The sequence below is a fragment of the Nannospalax galili genome, unplaced genomic scaffold (genome assembly GCF_000622305.1).
Source record: "Nannospalax galili isolate Female #2095 unplaced genomic scaffold, S.galili_v1.0 scaffold199, whole genome shotgun sequence".
Classification (NCBI taxonomy): Eukaryota; Metazoa; Chordata; class Mammalia; order Rodentia; family Spalacidae; genus Nannospalax; species Nannospalax galili.
This window is the reverse complement of record NW_008343559.1, coordinates 1118004-1136268: the sequence shown is the minus strand read 5'-3', so window position 1 is coordinate 1136268 and position 18265 is coordinate 1118004. Positions and strand designations below refer to the sequence as shown.

At 38.6% G+C, this 18265-nt stretch overlaps 1 protein-coding gene across 11 annotated transcripts in view; it reads right to left on the bottom strand.

The window, feature by feature from the left end:
* Erc1 (ELKS/RAB6-interacting/CAST family member 1) overlaps positions 1-18265 on the bottom strand; it is a 537557-nt gene that overhangs the window by 382100 nt on the left and 137192 nt on the right. For 6 of the 11 annotated variants that reach the window (XM_029566790.1, XM_008839744.3, XM_029566784.1 and 3 more), the window contains 3 exons: positions 14194-14268; positions 6365-6520; positions 4852-4935 (listed from right to left, as the gene is read on the bottom strand). In XM_029566790.1, the coding sequence (XP_029422650.1) occupies positions 4852-4935; positions 6365-6520; positions 14194-14268 (315 nt within the window). The remainder of the gene's footprint in view (positions 1-4851; positions 4936-6364; positions 6521-14193; positions 14269-18265) is intronic. The other 5 variants (XM_008839745.3, XM_029566788.1, XM_029566783.1 and 2 more) reach the window with 1 other exon arrangement.

Genomic DNA, 18265 nt, shown 5'->3' with positions numbered 1-18265 from the left:
AGCCAAGGGGTATCAGGTATGTCCAGCTCTCTGTCAGTAGGCCATCTTTTGATAAATACCTCAGCCAACCAATCCAATAAACTTTTAACACCCTTTTTAACTGCATGAGCTTCCATATTAAACCTAGAATCTCCAGTCAGGGGGCCCATGTCAATGAATTCAGCCTGATCTAATTTTGTGCTCCTTCCACCATTATCCCATACCCTTAAAATCCATCCCCAGACATATTCATTAGATTTCTGTTTGAAAGAATTAGCAAATTCACTAAGTTCTTTAGTGGTGTAGCGCACCTCCTCATGGACCACACTTTCTATTTCTTCTCTAGGGGCCTGCTTAGCTTTGAGTCTGGTTATAGGTCTAGAGGCAACAATAACTGGGCCCTGAGGGACACCAGCTTCGTTTTGCTGAATGGGATTAGCTAGTTGCCTCAGGCAAGGGTGGGGAGGGTGGGTCTGCTGAGGGTGGGGCAATTAGTTCATCAGGTGAATCAAATTCCTCAGCATCTGAGGAATCCTCAGCCTCCTCAGGGTTCTCCCAAACATCTACATCCCACATGTCAGGATTCCAATCTTTTCCTACCAATGCCCGCAACTTTAATGCTGACACCCTTCGAGGCTGGGAATTAAATTTACGTTGTAAGTCAGCCAAACATATAAAAAGGGCTCCAGCTTGATTTTCTGCAGCTTTAGCTCTCTGGCTGCTGGAGAGAAGATTCTCTTCCAGGGCACACTTGGAAACATTTAAAATGTTGATTCGAATATGGAGCTTTTCAATTTTATCATTAAGCTCATTGTTTAACTTCATCACTTTTTCCAGAGATTCTAGAAGTAACCAGCCAGCATTATTATTTTTCTTATTTTTCCACAAATCATCAAATGTTTTATGTATAGAGTCACTAAATATATATATAGAGAGATTTATCAGCGTAGCTCACAGGATAGAGTCCAAGTAGTCCAACAATGGCTGCACCACATTGGAGAGGCTGAGAATCTGTAGTTGCTCAGTCCACAAGGCTGGATGTCTCAGTAGTCCCAATCCGGTGCTGAAGGTCTGACAAATTCCAAAATATCAGCTAGTCTTCGGTCTACAGCAGCAAGACGAACCCACCAGCGAGAGAGAAGGCAAGCTGCAAAAAGCCCCGTGTTCTGCTCTGCCTTGGTATTTTATACCGGCTGCCATCAGAAGGTAACGCCCACATTTAGGGTGTGTCTTCTGGCTTTAGATGATCCAATCAAGAAGATCTCTTTCATTTCAGTTAATCCCAGATCCAGTCAAGTTGACACCCAGGATTAGCCATCACAATATACATATGCAAAGGCCAGAGGATGACATTGAGTATCCTGCTTTATCCCTCTCTATCAGTAATCCTTTGAGACTGGGTCTGGCTCTCACTTAACCCAAAGGTAAGCTGGCAGCTAGCAACTCCAGTGGTCCCCCTGCCTCCAGCCTCCCTGAAGTGCTGCAATTATAGGCATGTACAAATACATCTGGATTTTTAATGGGTTCTGGGGGTGTAAACTCACGTCCTCATGCATGCATAGCAAGTGCTCTTACCCACAGAGCCACGGACCCAGTCCTATTTCTATGAATTTTTAAGTCTTTCATTCTAAATGTCAGCCAAATAAACAAAATAAGGTCTGCTTTTACATGGTCTACCATCAGGCAAAGCACTAAAAGACTGATTAATTACTGAACATATACATTTAACAGTACATCAGCAATTTTCATGAAACTGAAGAAACTGATGAAACTGAAGTCCTTTTTTTAAAATTTAAGTAGTCCTAAAGTATTTTATTATACTAATCCTAAATGAAAGGAAAAGGTCTTTTTAAGGAATTTCACAACAGAAAACAAATTTTACCTTAAAATTAGACTTTTAGGCTGAGAACATAGCTCAAAGGACGAGAGCTTTCCTAGCATGTACAAGGTCAGATATTTGATTCCACCCCCAGAACAACAAAAAAAAAACCAACAATTAGGCTTTTAAGAAGCACTAAAAACGATGTAGTCTTCTGTTTCAGTAAGACAAGCACTTTTCTCATATATACAAAATCTATTTATATATAGTTATCATTCATCTAATAAATATTTATACATGCTTACTGTATGGAAGCACTTAAGGATTCTCATGCTATCTCTTTGCCAACACATAACACACATTAGTATCACTCCATCCTCAACACAAAGGTTGAACTAAAAGTGCATTTTTTGTATAAATGAATATCCAGAATATTCAAAGTTTACTTCCTCAGCAAAGATCTATGGCTTAAAGGTTATTCAAATTTCTGGTTGCTTCCAACCATAGATCAAAAATAAACAGAAGCCAGGAATGGAGGTACTAACCCTAACCCGCCCAAATCTCAATGCTAAGGAGACTGAGGCAGGATCACAAGTTTGAGGACTAGTCTATGTAATAAGGTCCTTTCTCAAAAAATCCAAAATACGTATATACACACAGACATATTATTAAACAAGCTTGCTATATTGATCCTTAAAGACTGAGAAAGGGAAGAAAATATTTTAAACACAAAGAATTTAGAACCACAAATTTTCCTTCAGGAATAACCAGGGGAGGGCTGGGCATGGTGGCACACACCTTTAATCCCAGCACTTGGGAGGCAGAAGCTGGCAGGGCTCTGTGAGATCAAGGCCAGCCTGGTCTATATAGTGAGTTCCAGACTATCTAGGGATACAGGGAGACCTTGTCTTTAAAAAAAAGAAAAAAAAAGATGTATACATACACACACACACACACACACACACACAGGAAGAGCATAAGACAGCAATTATATCTTGGGCTGAACTGGCTATATGTTTTAGAATAATCTTGATTTCCTAACTGGCAATGGAGAAATTATACCAAAGATACCATGTTATTTAGGAATTCAATAAAGTAATTAAAGAGCTGTACTTGGCCTGCTGCCTGATATAACACATAAATGAATAACAGTAACTAAGAAAAAAAAGGAAGTTATACTCAACTTCTCTAGATAACATATGGTTACACCACATTATAAATTAGACTTTTCCAAACAGAGTATTTTACTTTCTTACCTATAATACAAAGTAGTCCATAAATGGGAAGCATATCAAATTAGCAAGTTAACCCAAAATTCTCTCCAGGAGCAGTTTTTCTTTTTTTTTTTTTTTTGAGACAGGGTCTCCCTGTGGCCACAGATGGCCTGGAACTCACCATGTAGGCCAGGCTGGCCTTGAACTCACAGAGATACACCTGCCTCTGCCTCCCAAGTGCTGGGATTAAAGGCATACACCACCACGCCCAACTAGGAGCAGTTTTTCTATCCATCTCTGACACTGACTAATATACGTGTGGATAATATAGGGCAGAGAATGAAGAACTTACATGTAAAATTTCTAGAACTATATTGCTTTTATAAAATCAAACTCTGCCTCTTACTAGCTGTGGCTTCCTGGGCATCATTCTGTCGTGTTGGTGTCCTCATCTATAATCTCACCAGGTTATTGTAGGAAGTGACTTTTATAAAATTAACAGAATCTGGGGCTGGAGAGATGGCTCAGCGATTAAGAGCACTGGCTGTTCCTGCAGAGGACCCAGGTTCAATTCCCAGCACCCACATGGTGGCTAACAACCATCCATAACTCCAGTTCCAGGAGATATGACGCCCTCTTCTGACCTCCATGGGCATTGCACAACAAGGATGCACTTACACACATGCACAAGGGTGCACTTACGCACATGCAGGCAATACACTCATACACATACAATAAAAAAATATTTTTTAAATGAACAGAATTTGTACTAATGACTTTTAATTAACCTTGGCAAACTCAATACACATGTTCTTGTGACCTGGGCAGCTGAACTTCATTATTGAGAACCTCAATTTGCTACTCCACCCCAAGATAATGTATGAATGTAAAAATGCTTGAGAATTAACATATCAAAATGCTGGAAGATGGTTCCATGCATCTTCACTGTCTGGTAAGATACAGGTGCATCAAAGTTTGTAGTTCCCCAAAATTGAAGCTGGAGAAACAGTTTTTAGCAAAAGTATAGGTGAGGCCTGACTCCAAGACACAGTTACAGAGCATAGATCTGATATTCTTGGGGAATGGATGTTCTCCAAATTTGGGCCCACTCTTAAAAACTAAAGAGTTAAGCTGTTTTATTCAGGTATTAATTTTAATGTGTCTTGGTATCTTCACAGGTTATAAGAGCTTCTAGCAAGTATACAAGTGTTGACTTTTATTATTATTTATTCATATGTTTTGAAATCAATTTCATTAGAAAGAAAGCTGAAGTAGATTTAACAACTTAAATATCACACTAATTCTGAAATACGAGATAACTTTAAATAAACTAATTACTCTCTACCCATCTGTAGAAAATAACATTTGTTGCAAAGTCACCTAATGAGAACTTAAAGATAATGTCTCCATATAAAATTAAAGCACTTTTCTCAAGAATTTCAAATGCAAGATGAGCTCTAGGTGACATGTATAGAGACATCTGCATATTCCTGTACCTAAGAAGAAAAAAAGACCATTCATATAAGTCAACAAGTACATCTAGTAAAAAAGGGGTTGGGGGAAAACATTTTGAAATATCATCCACAGAATAGCAAAAGCAACAATAAAGAATCAAATATGGGCTTTCCCCGAATACATGAGGACTCGGTGTGCACAAAGTGACACGGGTCAAATTGGTGAACAGAAGTCAGTTAAAGAGCAGAGCAGGCCAGTTAGTGCTAAGAATGGGCAAAGCTGCCATCCATAGAGAATGAAAGTATAAGCCACCCAGAAGCCAGAGCTAGCAGGGTCCCACTGTGGGATCACTGCACACGAAGAGGTAAATCTTACGGCAAAGACCTCAGACTGAAGACCAGCTGCTCTCTTTTTCAGCTCCTCCCCTTGAGCCTCTTTCGAACTTAGTTCCTCCTTCAGTTGCTCTACCTGTCACGACATTGTTATTGTTTTTCACTCGTGCCAACTTAGGTCTTCATAGTATCTGATTTTGAGCCACAGTGACCTCTGAAAAAACAGTAACTTATACAAAATAATCAATCTGTTCCCCTGATTCACTCTTCAAAGACACATAGATAGTATCTCTGTTTCACAAACTTTTTTTAATGGACTAAAATGTGTCATTCAAGAAGCATAAATGTTGATTATAATACAGTATTATTTTGTTCTCAGGGACAAAATCCAGGGAGAAAATCCAAACTAAAAAAAAAGTTGGCCATATTAATGTTTGAGTTCTAAAATTAACATGAAATCATGAATAATAAACTCTTTAAAAAGTAGAGGAATATTCTATACCAAGTATGAATACCACAGAAGCCTGAACAGGGCAGGCATTCCTTGACTGTCAACCACTGGGAATGTTTCAGTTCTGAAACATTGTGCATATATTTGGGAAATACAATGAAGTAATACTTATTTTCTATCTAAAATTTTACCATTTCTAAGTATTTATCTACATATTTATTAATTTATTTAGAGATAGAGCCTCACTATGTAGCCCTGGCTAGCCTGGAACTCACTATGTAGAACAGACTAGCCTCAAATTTGCAGCAATCCTGCTGCCTCTGTCCATCAAGTGCTAAGGTTTCAGGCATGTGCTACCATGTCCAGCCTTTTATAATTACGATTTTTCATTAAACCACTGATAACCATAATAAAATAAACGCTTTATTTGATTTAAATAGTTTACAGAATCGAACTAAATGACTTTGGATCTGAAGGAAGGCTACTATGAATGATTTTAAACACAGTGACAGGCCTCAGTGGTGAGCAAATTGGAAGCAACCAACCTGGGGGGCAAATGGACTTCCCTGGAAGCAACCAACCTGGGGGGCAAATGGACCTCCCTAAGGGATAGCACAGGCCTTTCACTTTCAAAACTCTATTTAAAGGAAAACGGTTGACTTGTTTTGGAAAAAATTGGGTCACCCTCTTGAGGGTTTGATTTAAAACACTTCCTAAGAAGAGGCAGAAAAACTAGGTATCTCATTTAGTAAGAAAAACACATCTAAATATAGCTGTATTAAATCATTTCAAAAGTACTGAGAGAAATGGAAAGTTAAACTATAACAATACATTTCACATCACCAAGCAATATTATTTAAATAAAAACCTCCAATAACTATATGATATCAGTAACTAACGTTAATCCTGGGAAGTTTCCAAGTGAAAAAGTTCTTAAAGTCTAATCAAATATAAAGTACATCTTTCTCATCATTAAATATGCATAAATTTTTCAAGCTTTTAAGAACTAAAGTATCCATATTGACATTGGGCTATCACTTGGAATTTTTAAAAAATAAACTTATCCATTTTGTTTAAAAAAAAAAAAAAGAACTGAAGTATCTCACACCATTACCTTGTTTTTCATAAACTTAGAATGGCTCCGATACACCTCCATTTGTTTCATTTCTTCCTCCCGTTCTTCAGTACTCAAAGCCCCATTTGATTTCAGCATCTGAATTTCCTCTTCCAGGTCTCGGAGCCCACGCTCCATAGAGGAAATTTTTGAATCCTGGGAGCAATGGAAGAGTTAAAATAAAAATGAAGTATTTACAAAGACTAAGTAGCTGAACAATTGGGTGTTTTGAAATGCTGAAAATTATAAAGATAAATACACAGAAAAAAACACTGCTTAGCACCTGGTGACTTGCTTCTGAAATACGTCCTTTATATCATGTAGAAGAACTCCCATACCCATATGACTCTTCCTCTCTCTTCCTCTAATTATGGACCTTTTCAATACAAGTTGACATAATTAACCAAAGAAGTAGAAGGAATGAAAAATGGCTTTAAAAACTTTTTTTTTTTTTTTTTTTGGTCTTTTTGAAACAGGGTCTCCCTGTAGCCCCAGCTGTCCTGGAACTCGCTATGTACACCCGGCTGGCCTTGAACTCACAGAGATCCGCCTGCCTCTGCCTCCCGAGTGCTGGGATTAAAGGCGTGTGCCACCACGCCAGGCAAGGTTAAAAACCCTATGATCTTAACAATAAAACCTTTTCTGGTTCTAATACTTTTCCATTTTACTTAGTGCTTCTAGGGTTCATTTTTCTACCCCCAAAGAGGAGGAAAGAATAAGAGTCTCAGAGTTATACAATAATGTGTACTTTATGTACAATAATAATTTTCTAGGATCCCAATTACAGAAAAACAAAAGAATGAATGATTATATTAACAGTTATTAATTTTTATATGCTATAAATGTTATTATCTATACTTCTCCATGCATTTGAAGTACTTCATAATGTTTTAAAAATCACGAGTTTCCATACAGGCACATGTCTGTCTATAGTCTGCAGTATCCAGAGCAATGAGGCAGGAGGACCACTTGAACCCAAGAGTTCAGGGATAGCCTGGGCAATATGGTGAGACTCCCCATCTCAAAAACATTTAAATAATAAACTACTGTTCTTATAAATCATTACCACAGATATCACCCTCTAATAATACTTTTTGTAATATTTAATTCTTTATTTTATTTGTGGCAGCATCTTACTTATCTTGTTTATTTTAGAGTCATCAATTATAGGAAAACTCCTACATGGAATGAATAATTTTGTATCTATAATTGAGCATACTTATTTGCCTAAGAAATAGAAACTAAAGAATTTAAGTATAGCTTTATTTTACTTGGGGCTTTAGAGAAAACATTCTTCTCAGAAGCAATTATAAAACTGATTTCCTTTTCCACTTTATAACAACAATTTCTTGGTTGACTGTCCTGACTATTATACTTCCTAGAGCAGAAAAACAGGAGTTTAAGGTCCTGCCCCTAAGACAACTAGAAACAGCTCTTTTCAGGCTTGGGAATTTGAGGGGCAAGATCTACCCATGCACTGCTCACAGGGACACCTCTAAAAATACCACAGCAAAACGTTCTACTTATTTTCTACTGCTGCAATACAACACTGATCAAAACCAACTTGGGAAGCAAAGGGTTTATTTCATCTTTCTCTTCCAAGTGACAGTTCATCACTGAAGGAAACCAAGGCAGGAACTTAAGTAGGGAGGGAACCTGGAGGCAGAAGCAGAGACCAGAGAGGAATGCTGTTCACTGGCTTGCTCCTCTGGCCCATGTTCAGCCTGCTTTCTTATACAACACAAGACCACCTGCCCAGGAGTGGCAGGACCCACAGTGGGCTGGGGGCTGGGCCCTCCCACATCACTCAACAATCAAAACCTGCCTCACAGACATGCCCACAGGCCAACCACATAGAAGAAATTTCCCAATTGAGGTTCCCTCTTTCCAGGTGTGACAAGTTGACAAAAGAAACTATCCCATACACAAAGTATTTATTTTATAAATATATTTAAACCTGTACTGTGTTCAAAAATAAATGTATTTAGTTAATACAATCAGAGACATTTTTAAACTTAAATGAAGTTTTTTATTTACTTATTTAAAATCAGGCAGCTTGGGCTGGAAAGATGGCTCAGTGGTTAAGAGCACGGATCACTCTTGCAGAGGACCAAGGTTCGATTCCCAGTACCCACATGGCAGCTAACAACTGTCTGGTAACTCCAGTTCCAGGGGATCAGACACGCTCTTCTGACCTCCGTGGGCACTGCCCGACATGGGTACACTTACACACATGCAGGCAATACACTCATACAAATTAAAAAAGAAAAAAAATCATTAAGCTTTGTGCCATCTTCCAACCCATGAGTCCTCCTTCAACTGTACTGTCTGAAATTCACATTTAGATTAATATAAGCTTTTCTGCATTGGGACATAGTCTCTTAAAAATGACTAAAACAGGGGCTGGAGAGATGGCTCAGCAGTTAAGAACACTGACTGTTCTTGCAGAAGACCTGGGTTCAAATCCCAGCACCGACATGGCAGCTAACAATTGTCTGTAACTCCAGTTCCAGGGGATATGACAGTCTCGTCTGTCCTCCGCGGGCATTGCATGACATGGGTGTACTTACCTACATGCAGAAAATACATATATACACATAAAAATAAGTAAAATATTTTTTAATGACTAAAACACTTAGGACATACACAAATAGCTAAAAGAGAGTGAAATGTAGGATTTCCTATGCCCATAACCTGGGATAACAAGAAAAAAAACAACTAAAAAAATAGAAATACACCTCTAGCACAGCTTGAGATCCACACAAGACAACAGAGATTCCAAGTACAAAGCCCAGCTCTGCAGACCCACAGCAGAACACACCTGTACAGACCCTCTAAAAGGGCTTTACCAAAAGCCTGATCCTCCTTCTTCTCCAGCCTTAACAACGACAGACGTACCTCATAACCAAATCAATTCACTACCAAACATACCTAAAAGCTTCTCTATAGAAGGAAATCATTATTGCAGCTCTGAAAACCACAAGGCAATCATGCCTGGGAAAAGACCTACTAGTCTACTCTCTGAAATCAGGCTAGAAAAATTAATGCTTGCTAGTGTCAACAATAAACTCAATTGGTACCAAGACTGAGTTTCTTTGAGGATAGTTACTCCAATCAAGTTGTGTACTCCTATGTGGAATAAACAGGTAAATGGGTTCCTTTCACTTCCCCACTCACTACTTCCCCAGTCGTTGACTCCCTCATCACGATCAGCCATTCCCAGTAGACATACTGAGATCTACTCCTTACAAAATTCCCTACACCATCTCCAACAGTTGTTTCCTTTCCTCAACCAAAGTCTGGTTTTCCTGAAGGATCTAATTTCCCTGAACTCTCCCCAGTCTTTTTGCAGCACCACAGATGGGCAGGGGAAGGACTGGCATTCTCTTGGTTCCGGGGTACTATTTCAGCCTACTCTCCTCAATGCTGCCATCTACAAACTTCTCAAACACTCCTGCCCACTTCATGAGTCTTTGGCACCAGTTATGGCTCCACTAGTCATCAATCCACTAGGCCATCCACTAGTACTTCAATGTTAGAATTCCTTGACATCATCATTCTAATGGTCTCATCTTCCAACCTGGGCCATTTTAGCTATTTCTAGGACATTATTTTAGATCCTACCACCACACAGGTTCTCATCCCAGGCCTGACCCACCCTCACTCTAATTATTTCTATTCTTCACAACCTATCAATCCATCTGCTATCACTTCTTCCTTGTATGTCCAGGGTAGACTCCATTGCTGACCATCCAAATCACTCAGTCATCACCCTGGATTCATGTGCACCACTGCCCTAAAGCTGCATACAGAAACTCTAACTACAAAGTAAAACAGTAATTCTCCTCACTAAAGGAGAGGAAAGGAGGAGGAAAAGGACAACAGGACATAGAAGGAAAAGATGAAAGAAATGAAGGTGGAAGATGAAGGGATAAGGAAGGGAAAAGAAGAGGAAGGGAAATCTGTACTATACTGAAGATTAATTGGCTCTTTCACTATCAATCATCTTTTTCCAATAACCCAAAGACTTCTAGATTCTTCATAATTCTTCTACCTCCATGCCACATTTTTAGCATCCCAGTGATCTCAGTTATGATTTCAGGATAACATCTATGATGGTTCATCTTGATTGTTAACTTCATGGGATTTAGAATCACCCAGGAAGCAAACTTCTGTGGATGTCTGTGAGGGCGTATGCAGAAAGGTTTAAATGAAGTAGGAAGACCCACCTTGAAGACTCATGGGCAAGAATTTGTAACTGAATAAAAAGGAGAAAGCAAGTGGAGTGCCAGCATTCATTGCTCTGCTCCATGACAGTGGGCATAAAGTGGTGAGCTGCTTACCACTCCTACTGTTTGACTTACCCCACCATAATGGACTATACCCTCAGGCTGTGATCTGAAATAAACCCACTCTTTCTTAAGTTACTTTTGTCAGGTATTTTGTTATAGCAATGAGAAAAGTAAGTAATACAGCATCCACTTGGCCCTTCTTGTTGACAAAATCTTTCATTCCTCAGTATCAAGTTACAAAATTTAAAATATATCCACTGTCAATTAACAAAATTACTATCTGTCAAAAAGACAAGTAAAAAACACATGTGAATGTAGGTACATTCATGTGTTTTATCCTTGGGCATCATCAGGGATCAGGAAATAGCACACACAAATAAACCTGTAGTGAGTATGAATAAAGAAAAGCCATGAAATTAAACCATTCCATAAGGTCCTTTATAAAATTATATTCAATTATCTAACCACAGATAACTAATATCTAACTACAGACAACTAATTATCTAACCACAAAGAACCCATAAACTATAAACTTGAAATTTATTTCATATATCTTTTCCCCACTGAAGAGGAAAACTTATATAACATGAACAAAGTTTTATCACTGCCAGTCAAGTTTTATTGTTGTCAACCAAGACCACCGAGTAAGACTCCGTCTCAAAAAAAAAAGAAAGAAAGAAAGAAAAAGAAAATTAAGGCCCATAATACAAAACAAGCTTCTTAGGGGTATGAGAAGTTAGTGGAAGTAGAGAGTAGATTCCATCTAAAGGAGTTTTCATAATAAAGAATAGTGGTACATGCCTGGAAAAGTAGCACCTGGGAAATTGAGATAGGAAGATGGCAAGTTCAAGTCCCACCTAGGACACCTGGAGAGGAGAAAAGTGAAGGGAAGAGGACCATGTCAACTTGCTAAAACCTATCAACACCTGGGAAGAGAGACTCAATGAGAAATTATCTAGATCAACTTGGTCTATGGGCATATTTATAGGGGACTATCTTGGTTGCCAGAAATTGAAGTGGAATGGAAGAGTCACCCTGAACGTGGATGGCACTGTTTCATAAGCTGGGCTCTGAATGGACAAGACAGAAGAAAGAGATGAAAGCAAGTCAGCAGACAGCAGGAATGCATTCATTTCTTTCTTCTCTTGGTTGTAGATGCAATAAGACCCAGCAGTCTCAATCTCCTGCCTCTGTGACTTCCCTGCAGTGACGGACTGGAACTCGAACTGTAAGCCAAACTATTATAGCAAAAGAAAGGAAAGCAGAACACCATGCATCTATTAAAAAAAACAGCAGTATCACCTAACATCTAGTGTTCACTATGTGCAAGTTCCTGTTCAAAGTATTTTATATGTTTTAACTGCAGAAACAACCCATTGAATTAGACTCATCATCGCTTAATGATTTTTTAAAAATCTGAGACACAGAGAGGTTGCTCCATGTCATGTATCAATGATCAAGTGTAGCTAGATTTTAAATAGAAGGAATATAACTCAGAAACCAAACCCTTTACCACCATACTGTATTTCAGATGTTTAACTATTCACTAATTTAAAGCAGTTTTGCAAAGTATAGTCTTTCAAATTCTGGGGGTCCACTAGACACAAAGTCTAAAAGTAAAAGCTATTTCCACAGTAGTCCTACAGTATCATACAACTTTTCCAACGTGTTGACATTTACACTAAAGGTACAAAGGAAACAGTGGACAAAAGTGTTAGTGCCTTAGCAGAAATCAGGACACCAGTACTAAATCATAGTAGGAAGCAATACATTCTTCAAGGACAGGCACGGGAAATGAAGAAAAGAAAAGAAAAAAAAAAAACTTAACAGTGTCCTTGATTAAGCAGCAAAAACATTACTTTCCCTCAAGTACACTTCTAAAATATTTCATATGACAAAATGGGAAGCAGACATGGAGTACTTACACTGTATGCCATAGTACAATGGCTGCCCCTAGCAATGGTGCCCATGTGGTGCCCTGTGCTGCAATGCAAGCTGGGCTGGCCAGGCACTTCTTTCATGAAATACAGCTTTTCCTTGAAAGAAGAACTGGCAAACTACCGATTTTGAGACTTCGTTTTTGGCCGAATTTTCTTTCTTAATAAAGGAAGTAAGCCTGTCAACTTTAGGATAATTATTGGGGCCCTCAAATGAATGTGTGTGTCTGTGTGTGTATGAATGTTCATGTGGATATACAACACATACATGCTGTACACATGTGGAGACCAGAAGACGAACTCCAGTGTTGTTCCTCGTGTTGTTCCTCAGGTGTCACCTACCCTGTTTTTTGAGACAGGGTCTCTCAGTGGCCTGGAGCTCACCAAGTAGAAAAGGCTGGTTGGCCAGCAAGTCCCAAGTATCTGCCTGTCTCCACCTCTGCAGTGCTGAAATTACAAGCATATGCCACTATCCCTGATGTTTTTACAAGGGTTCTGGGAGTCCAACTCAGGTGCACTGCAAGCTCTTTACTGACAGAGCTATCTCCTCAGCCCAGGAAGTTTTATTTTCTATCATTTCCCTTTTTTAGCATCTATCAGTTGTATAAAGTAACTAGTTTCATCATGAAGTTTTCATACATGCTTGTAACAGAATTTGATCATGTTTCACCCCATTATCTTTTCTTATCCATCCCTTCCGCCTCCCTCTGATCTTCCTCTTGCCTAATAGTCCCCTCTCTGCTTCAAGAAGTTTGAGATCAGCTGATTAAAAGAAATACTAGACAGTCCTTTTAGTCTCATTTGAATTATGTCCTACAATGAAATGAAATAGAAAATTCTTTTAAAACCCTTTTTCATTATCTTATAATTTCCTCTCAATGTCCCAAATGAACAAAGTATTATTACTAGTCACTTTCTAAACACACATGGACAGGTCTAATCACTTAAAAGTAAAAGGTAACTCAAGATTCAGCTGGTCAAAATGCAGAGAATAAGTGACCATGGGTGGCCAGTCCCAATTGTACATTTACAATGTAACTCCTACACCTCAGGCTCAGGGAACATTACGGAAGAGGGGGTGGGAAGATCATAATAGCAGGAGAACTAAAACTAAAATGTGTTTTTTAGACATGACATGGAAGCTGCATCCATGAAATAGCAATAATAAGGCTGCCTTAACAAGACCAGCATAATGACAGTACCAGTCAACATGCCAATGAGGACAGAAGAAAGTTCACAAGGCCCCACCCCTAGATGAAGAGCAAGAGGCAATCAATAGCTGATGAGAGAGGGAGAATCAGTCTTTTCCAGGGACCAGTCACAAAAGGTTATCAAATCTCAAGTGGTAAGCCTTAACCACATAAGCAACACTAAATGGGCTCACAGGGGTGCGTGCGCACACATGTGTGTGTGTGTGTGTGTGTGTGTGTGTGTAATGATAATAACTATAGGAGAAGAGGTCATAAACTTAAAAAAAAGCAAAGACACATGAGGAATTAGAGGTGACAGGGAGGAGTAGAAATGATGTAAGTACAGTACTCGGGTATGAAATTCTTAAAAATATAATTTAAATTTAAAAAAAAAAAAGATTCTCACTTACCTTCATCTCAATTACAGTTTGCAGGGCTTTTGTTTTGGCAGAATCAGGGGCATTCTCAAATCTCCGGTGTATCTCCTAAACAGAAGCAGAAAAGAGTCAGAGGCTTCCTTACTCCCTTGCTTTTAAAGGGGAGAAGGTGCAAAAGAGAATTACTCCAACTTCTTTGGTAAATAGGCTCTTACTGTGTCACAAACCTTGCTCTGTGGATCAAGGAATCCAGATTGCATTCAAACTAGTTAACATATACACTGGAGGATCCCTGGCCCCAAACACCAAAAATCAGTCACAGCACTGGCAGCTACTACAACAGTAGAAACTGCCACACATCACTAGATTGATATATCAGTAAGACATGTAACCAGAACTGCAAATAATCCAAAAGGGAACTAGAAAATAGTCCTTTTTAAAAAGAAAAAATAGTGTTGAAGAGATGGCTCAAGGGTTAAGAGCACTGGCTGCTCGGCCAGAGGACCTAGATTTGATGCCCAGCACCCCATCTGATAGCTAACAACTATCCTTAACTCCAGTTTCAGGGGATCCAATGCCCTCTTCTGACCTCTGCAGGCATTGCATGACATGGGTGCACTGACATACATGCAGGTAATACACACATACACAAAAAATACAAATAGTAAAAAACATATTTTAAAAGAAAAAAATAAAGGCCATCAAGCCAGCCAGCACTATAGTTCAAATCAGAAAATATCATAAGAGAGCTTTCTTTTTAACCCAAAGTTTAATGAGTTCAGGATAGGAAGGAAGGAAGAATGTTAGAGTCTTCAAGTTCCACTCTGCAGTTACCAGGCCACCACAGGCAAGTTCTCTTGTCAGACCTGTGGCTGTCTCTAAATTAGTCAGTACTAACAAAGAAACCTGGAACACCCTCAAGTTACAGTATAGAAAAGAGGACTCCACATGAACAGTGTTTGTATAATGACAGGGAGAATAGTATAATACATTGGCTATAAATTTCACCCAACTTATTCATTCTTGACTGACCAGGAATCTCATTGAGTTAACTTTCTTAAAAGAAATTTCTTACTGAACAAGAGCTCTTTAAAAGAAGGGAGGAAAAGGAAGAAGAGGAGGAGAAAGGGAGGAGGAGGACTATGAGGAGGACAAGGATGAGGAGGACGAGGAGGAATGCTCCAGGCTTCTTTCTGTAATCTATAGAGACTATCACACAGTTCCACAATTGGTCAAAAGCATAGAATAAATAACTGTGAGATGCCTAGCCCTAAGTGACACATCTAAATTCAACTCTACAGGGCTCAGGGAACATCTCAGAAGAGGGGGCAGAAATAATGTAAGCGCCAGAAGAAAAAGACTCCTGCTGCTAGCTAATGCATTTTGAGACATGATAGGGAAGCTGCACCAGTGAAATCCCCACAAAATGGTAGTCTATCGAGATCTGCATAAAGACAAAACCAGTTGACATGCCAATAAGGATAGGAGGAATGTCATGGAGTCCCACCTCAAGATAAAGAGCTACAGACAATCAATGAATGCTGAGCGGAAGAATCAGTTTTCTCTAGGAACTCGCTAACCCCAAATGGGCAACCCTAACCCACAGGTACACTCAAGAGCCACTAAATGGATGCAAGGCATTTTATTTATTTACAGATGTGTGTATTTATAAATGTGTGTCTATATCTGTAACAATAACAAAGAAGAGGACAAGAACTTGAGAGGGAGTTAGAGAACATAGAAGGAAATGGAGGGGGACTGGGAGGGATAGAAATAATGTAAACAACACTCATATGAAATCTCAATATAAAAAAATTTTAAAAACAAATTCAATAGTTTACTGCAAATTTATGAACACCGAAGTCCCTCATCCAGCTACCAAAACTATAGTATAGACCATTATATGCTTGAGCATCCCTCATCTGAAAAATCAAAACCAAAAACTTACTGAGTCTACTCAAGATTCTATTTTTAGAGCATTTTCGATTCCAGAATTTTAGGTTCAGAATCTCAATTATTGAAGTCCATGCAGATGTTCCAAAATCCAAAAATCTCCACAACCTGAAAATTTTCTGGCTTAAGTATTTAAGAGAAGGGATCTTAGTCTGCATTAATACACACTACCCTTTCTCTAACAATTCTTAGAAACTCCAGCCTTAAATAACCAAGTAGATATCACTCCTATTTCAAAAGCACATTCCCAAGACTAGGCTCCTAACAGCATCCTAAACCTGCACTGCACATGCAGTCACTCAAGAGAAAAAGTCGTGTCTTCCTCACATCTTCCGATTCTCCCTCGAGCAAATTTCCATGTCAGGAAATCCACATAAATGCACCTTCAAAACATCCCCAAATCCAAGCACTTCTTGACATTTCTACTGCTGCCGCCTGACATGAGCCACAAGAAAAATCACACCTTTCAGTCAACAACTTCCTACGCTTCCCTCCCTTAAAATGTCTTTTCAACAGAGCACCTTTTGAACACTAAGTTGTTCTTGTCATTCTTGCATTCAAAATCCTTTCAAGGCTTCCCAGGTGACTCAAAGTGAGCCAAAGTTTTCTTGGGAGCTTACAAAACCTCATGTGTTACAACCTTGCCTCAGTCACTGTACTTCAGTCACACTGGACTCCCAGCTATCCACAAATATGCTGAGTGTAAGACTTCTGCGAGGTTGCTGGAATACTCCCAAACCTCATGCCAGAGGAGCACTTTGCCTCCATCTGTTCACAGCTCAAATGTCTTCTAAACATTTTAGGTGTATTAGCTGTGACGATATCATGTTTAAGGAAAAGAAAATGTGTATATGTGTTAGAGTTACATGCTAAAGAAAGAAGGAGTGAAATAGTATAATGGCAAGATACTGTTTTAAAATCTCTGATGAAGAAAAGAAGAAAAAGAAAGAAGAATAAATGAAGTGTGGGAAAAAATTTAACTGATCTAAGTGGCAAGTACATGGAGACTTGTTCAACAGTCTTTTTCTTTGCCTGGATGATAGGTTCATTATACTGTTCTTACTTTCCTAGAAGTCTCAATGGCTCATTTCAATTGTCAACTTGAGATCTAGAATCACCTGGGAGACTCTTGGCAGACCTGTGGGGGATTATCTTATTAGGTTAATTGTGGTGGTACAATCCAAACATTGGGGGAGAAAACCTTCATTAGCAACACATCTCACATAGGAGTAATATCTAATATACAAATAACTCGTAAACATAAATATCAAGATGACAACCTATACGCAAAAAACTCACAAAAATAAGCATCAAGAAAAAAAAACAAATCCCCAAAAAAGGAGAGTTATGAAGCTCAACAGCGAGTTCTAAAAAGAAGAAATAAAAATGACTGAGGCTGATAAAGTGGCTCAGCATTTACAAGCACTTGCTTCTTCCAGGAAACCTAAGTTCAATTCCTAGCACTCATGTTGGGTGGCTCACAACCACATGTAACTCCAGCTCCAGGGGATCTGATGTCCTCTTCTGGCTTCCTAGGACATCTATGCACACATGACACACATGTATATGACACAGACATACATACATTTATAAAACTTGAAATTTTTCTTAGAACAGTTAGTATTTTTAAAAGTGTTCAAGACAGTAGCAAAAACAATGAGTCTTTCTGCAAGGAACAATATATTCTAAAATGAAATGGAGATTTTTTAAAATTATTTATTTAATAACCACACAATCAGAAGAAGCATTTCCTTGTGATAGCATTGACATATTCAATAACAATTTCCAGAGTTAAGATGCATCTCCTTCAAAATTGGCTGTAAATTTTTAGGTTTACAGTTGAATCAATACAGTTATACAATATTGTACTCAGTATAAACCCTATAAGACATAAAATTAAAAGAGGTTTTAAACTTTAAAAAAGATCTCCATTTCACTATTAAAATATACAGTTTCAAACAGAAAAATTCATTTTCAGTACAATTAACACTAAGATGCACATGCATTTCTAATCTCTATATATCTGATTATTATTAGTCACAGTCGGTTACTTTCTGAGCTCCTTGCCATCTGAGCATGGATATAAAGTCATCAGGCAGATTTTAAGGATCCCCCACTAGAGCCTCCATACTCTGCTATCCCTGCCACTGTC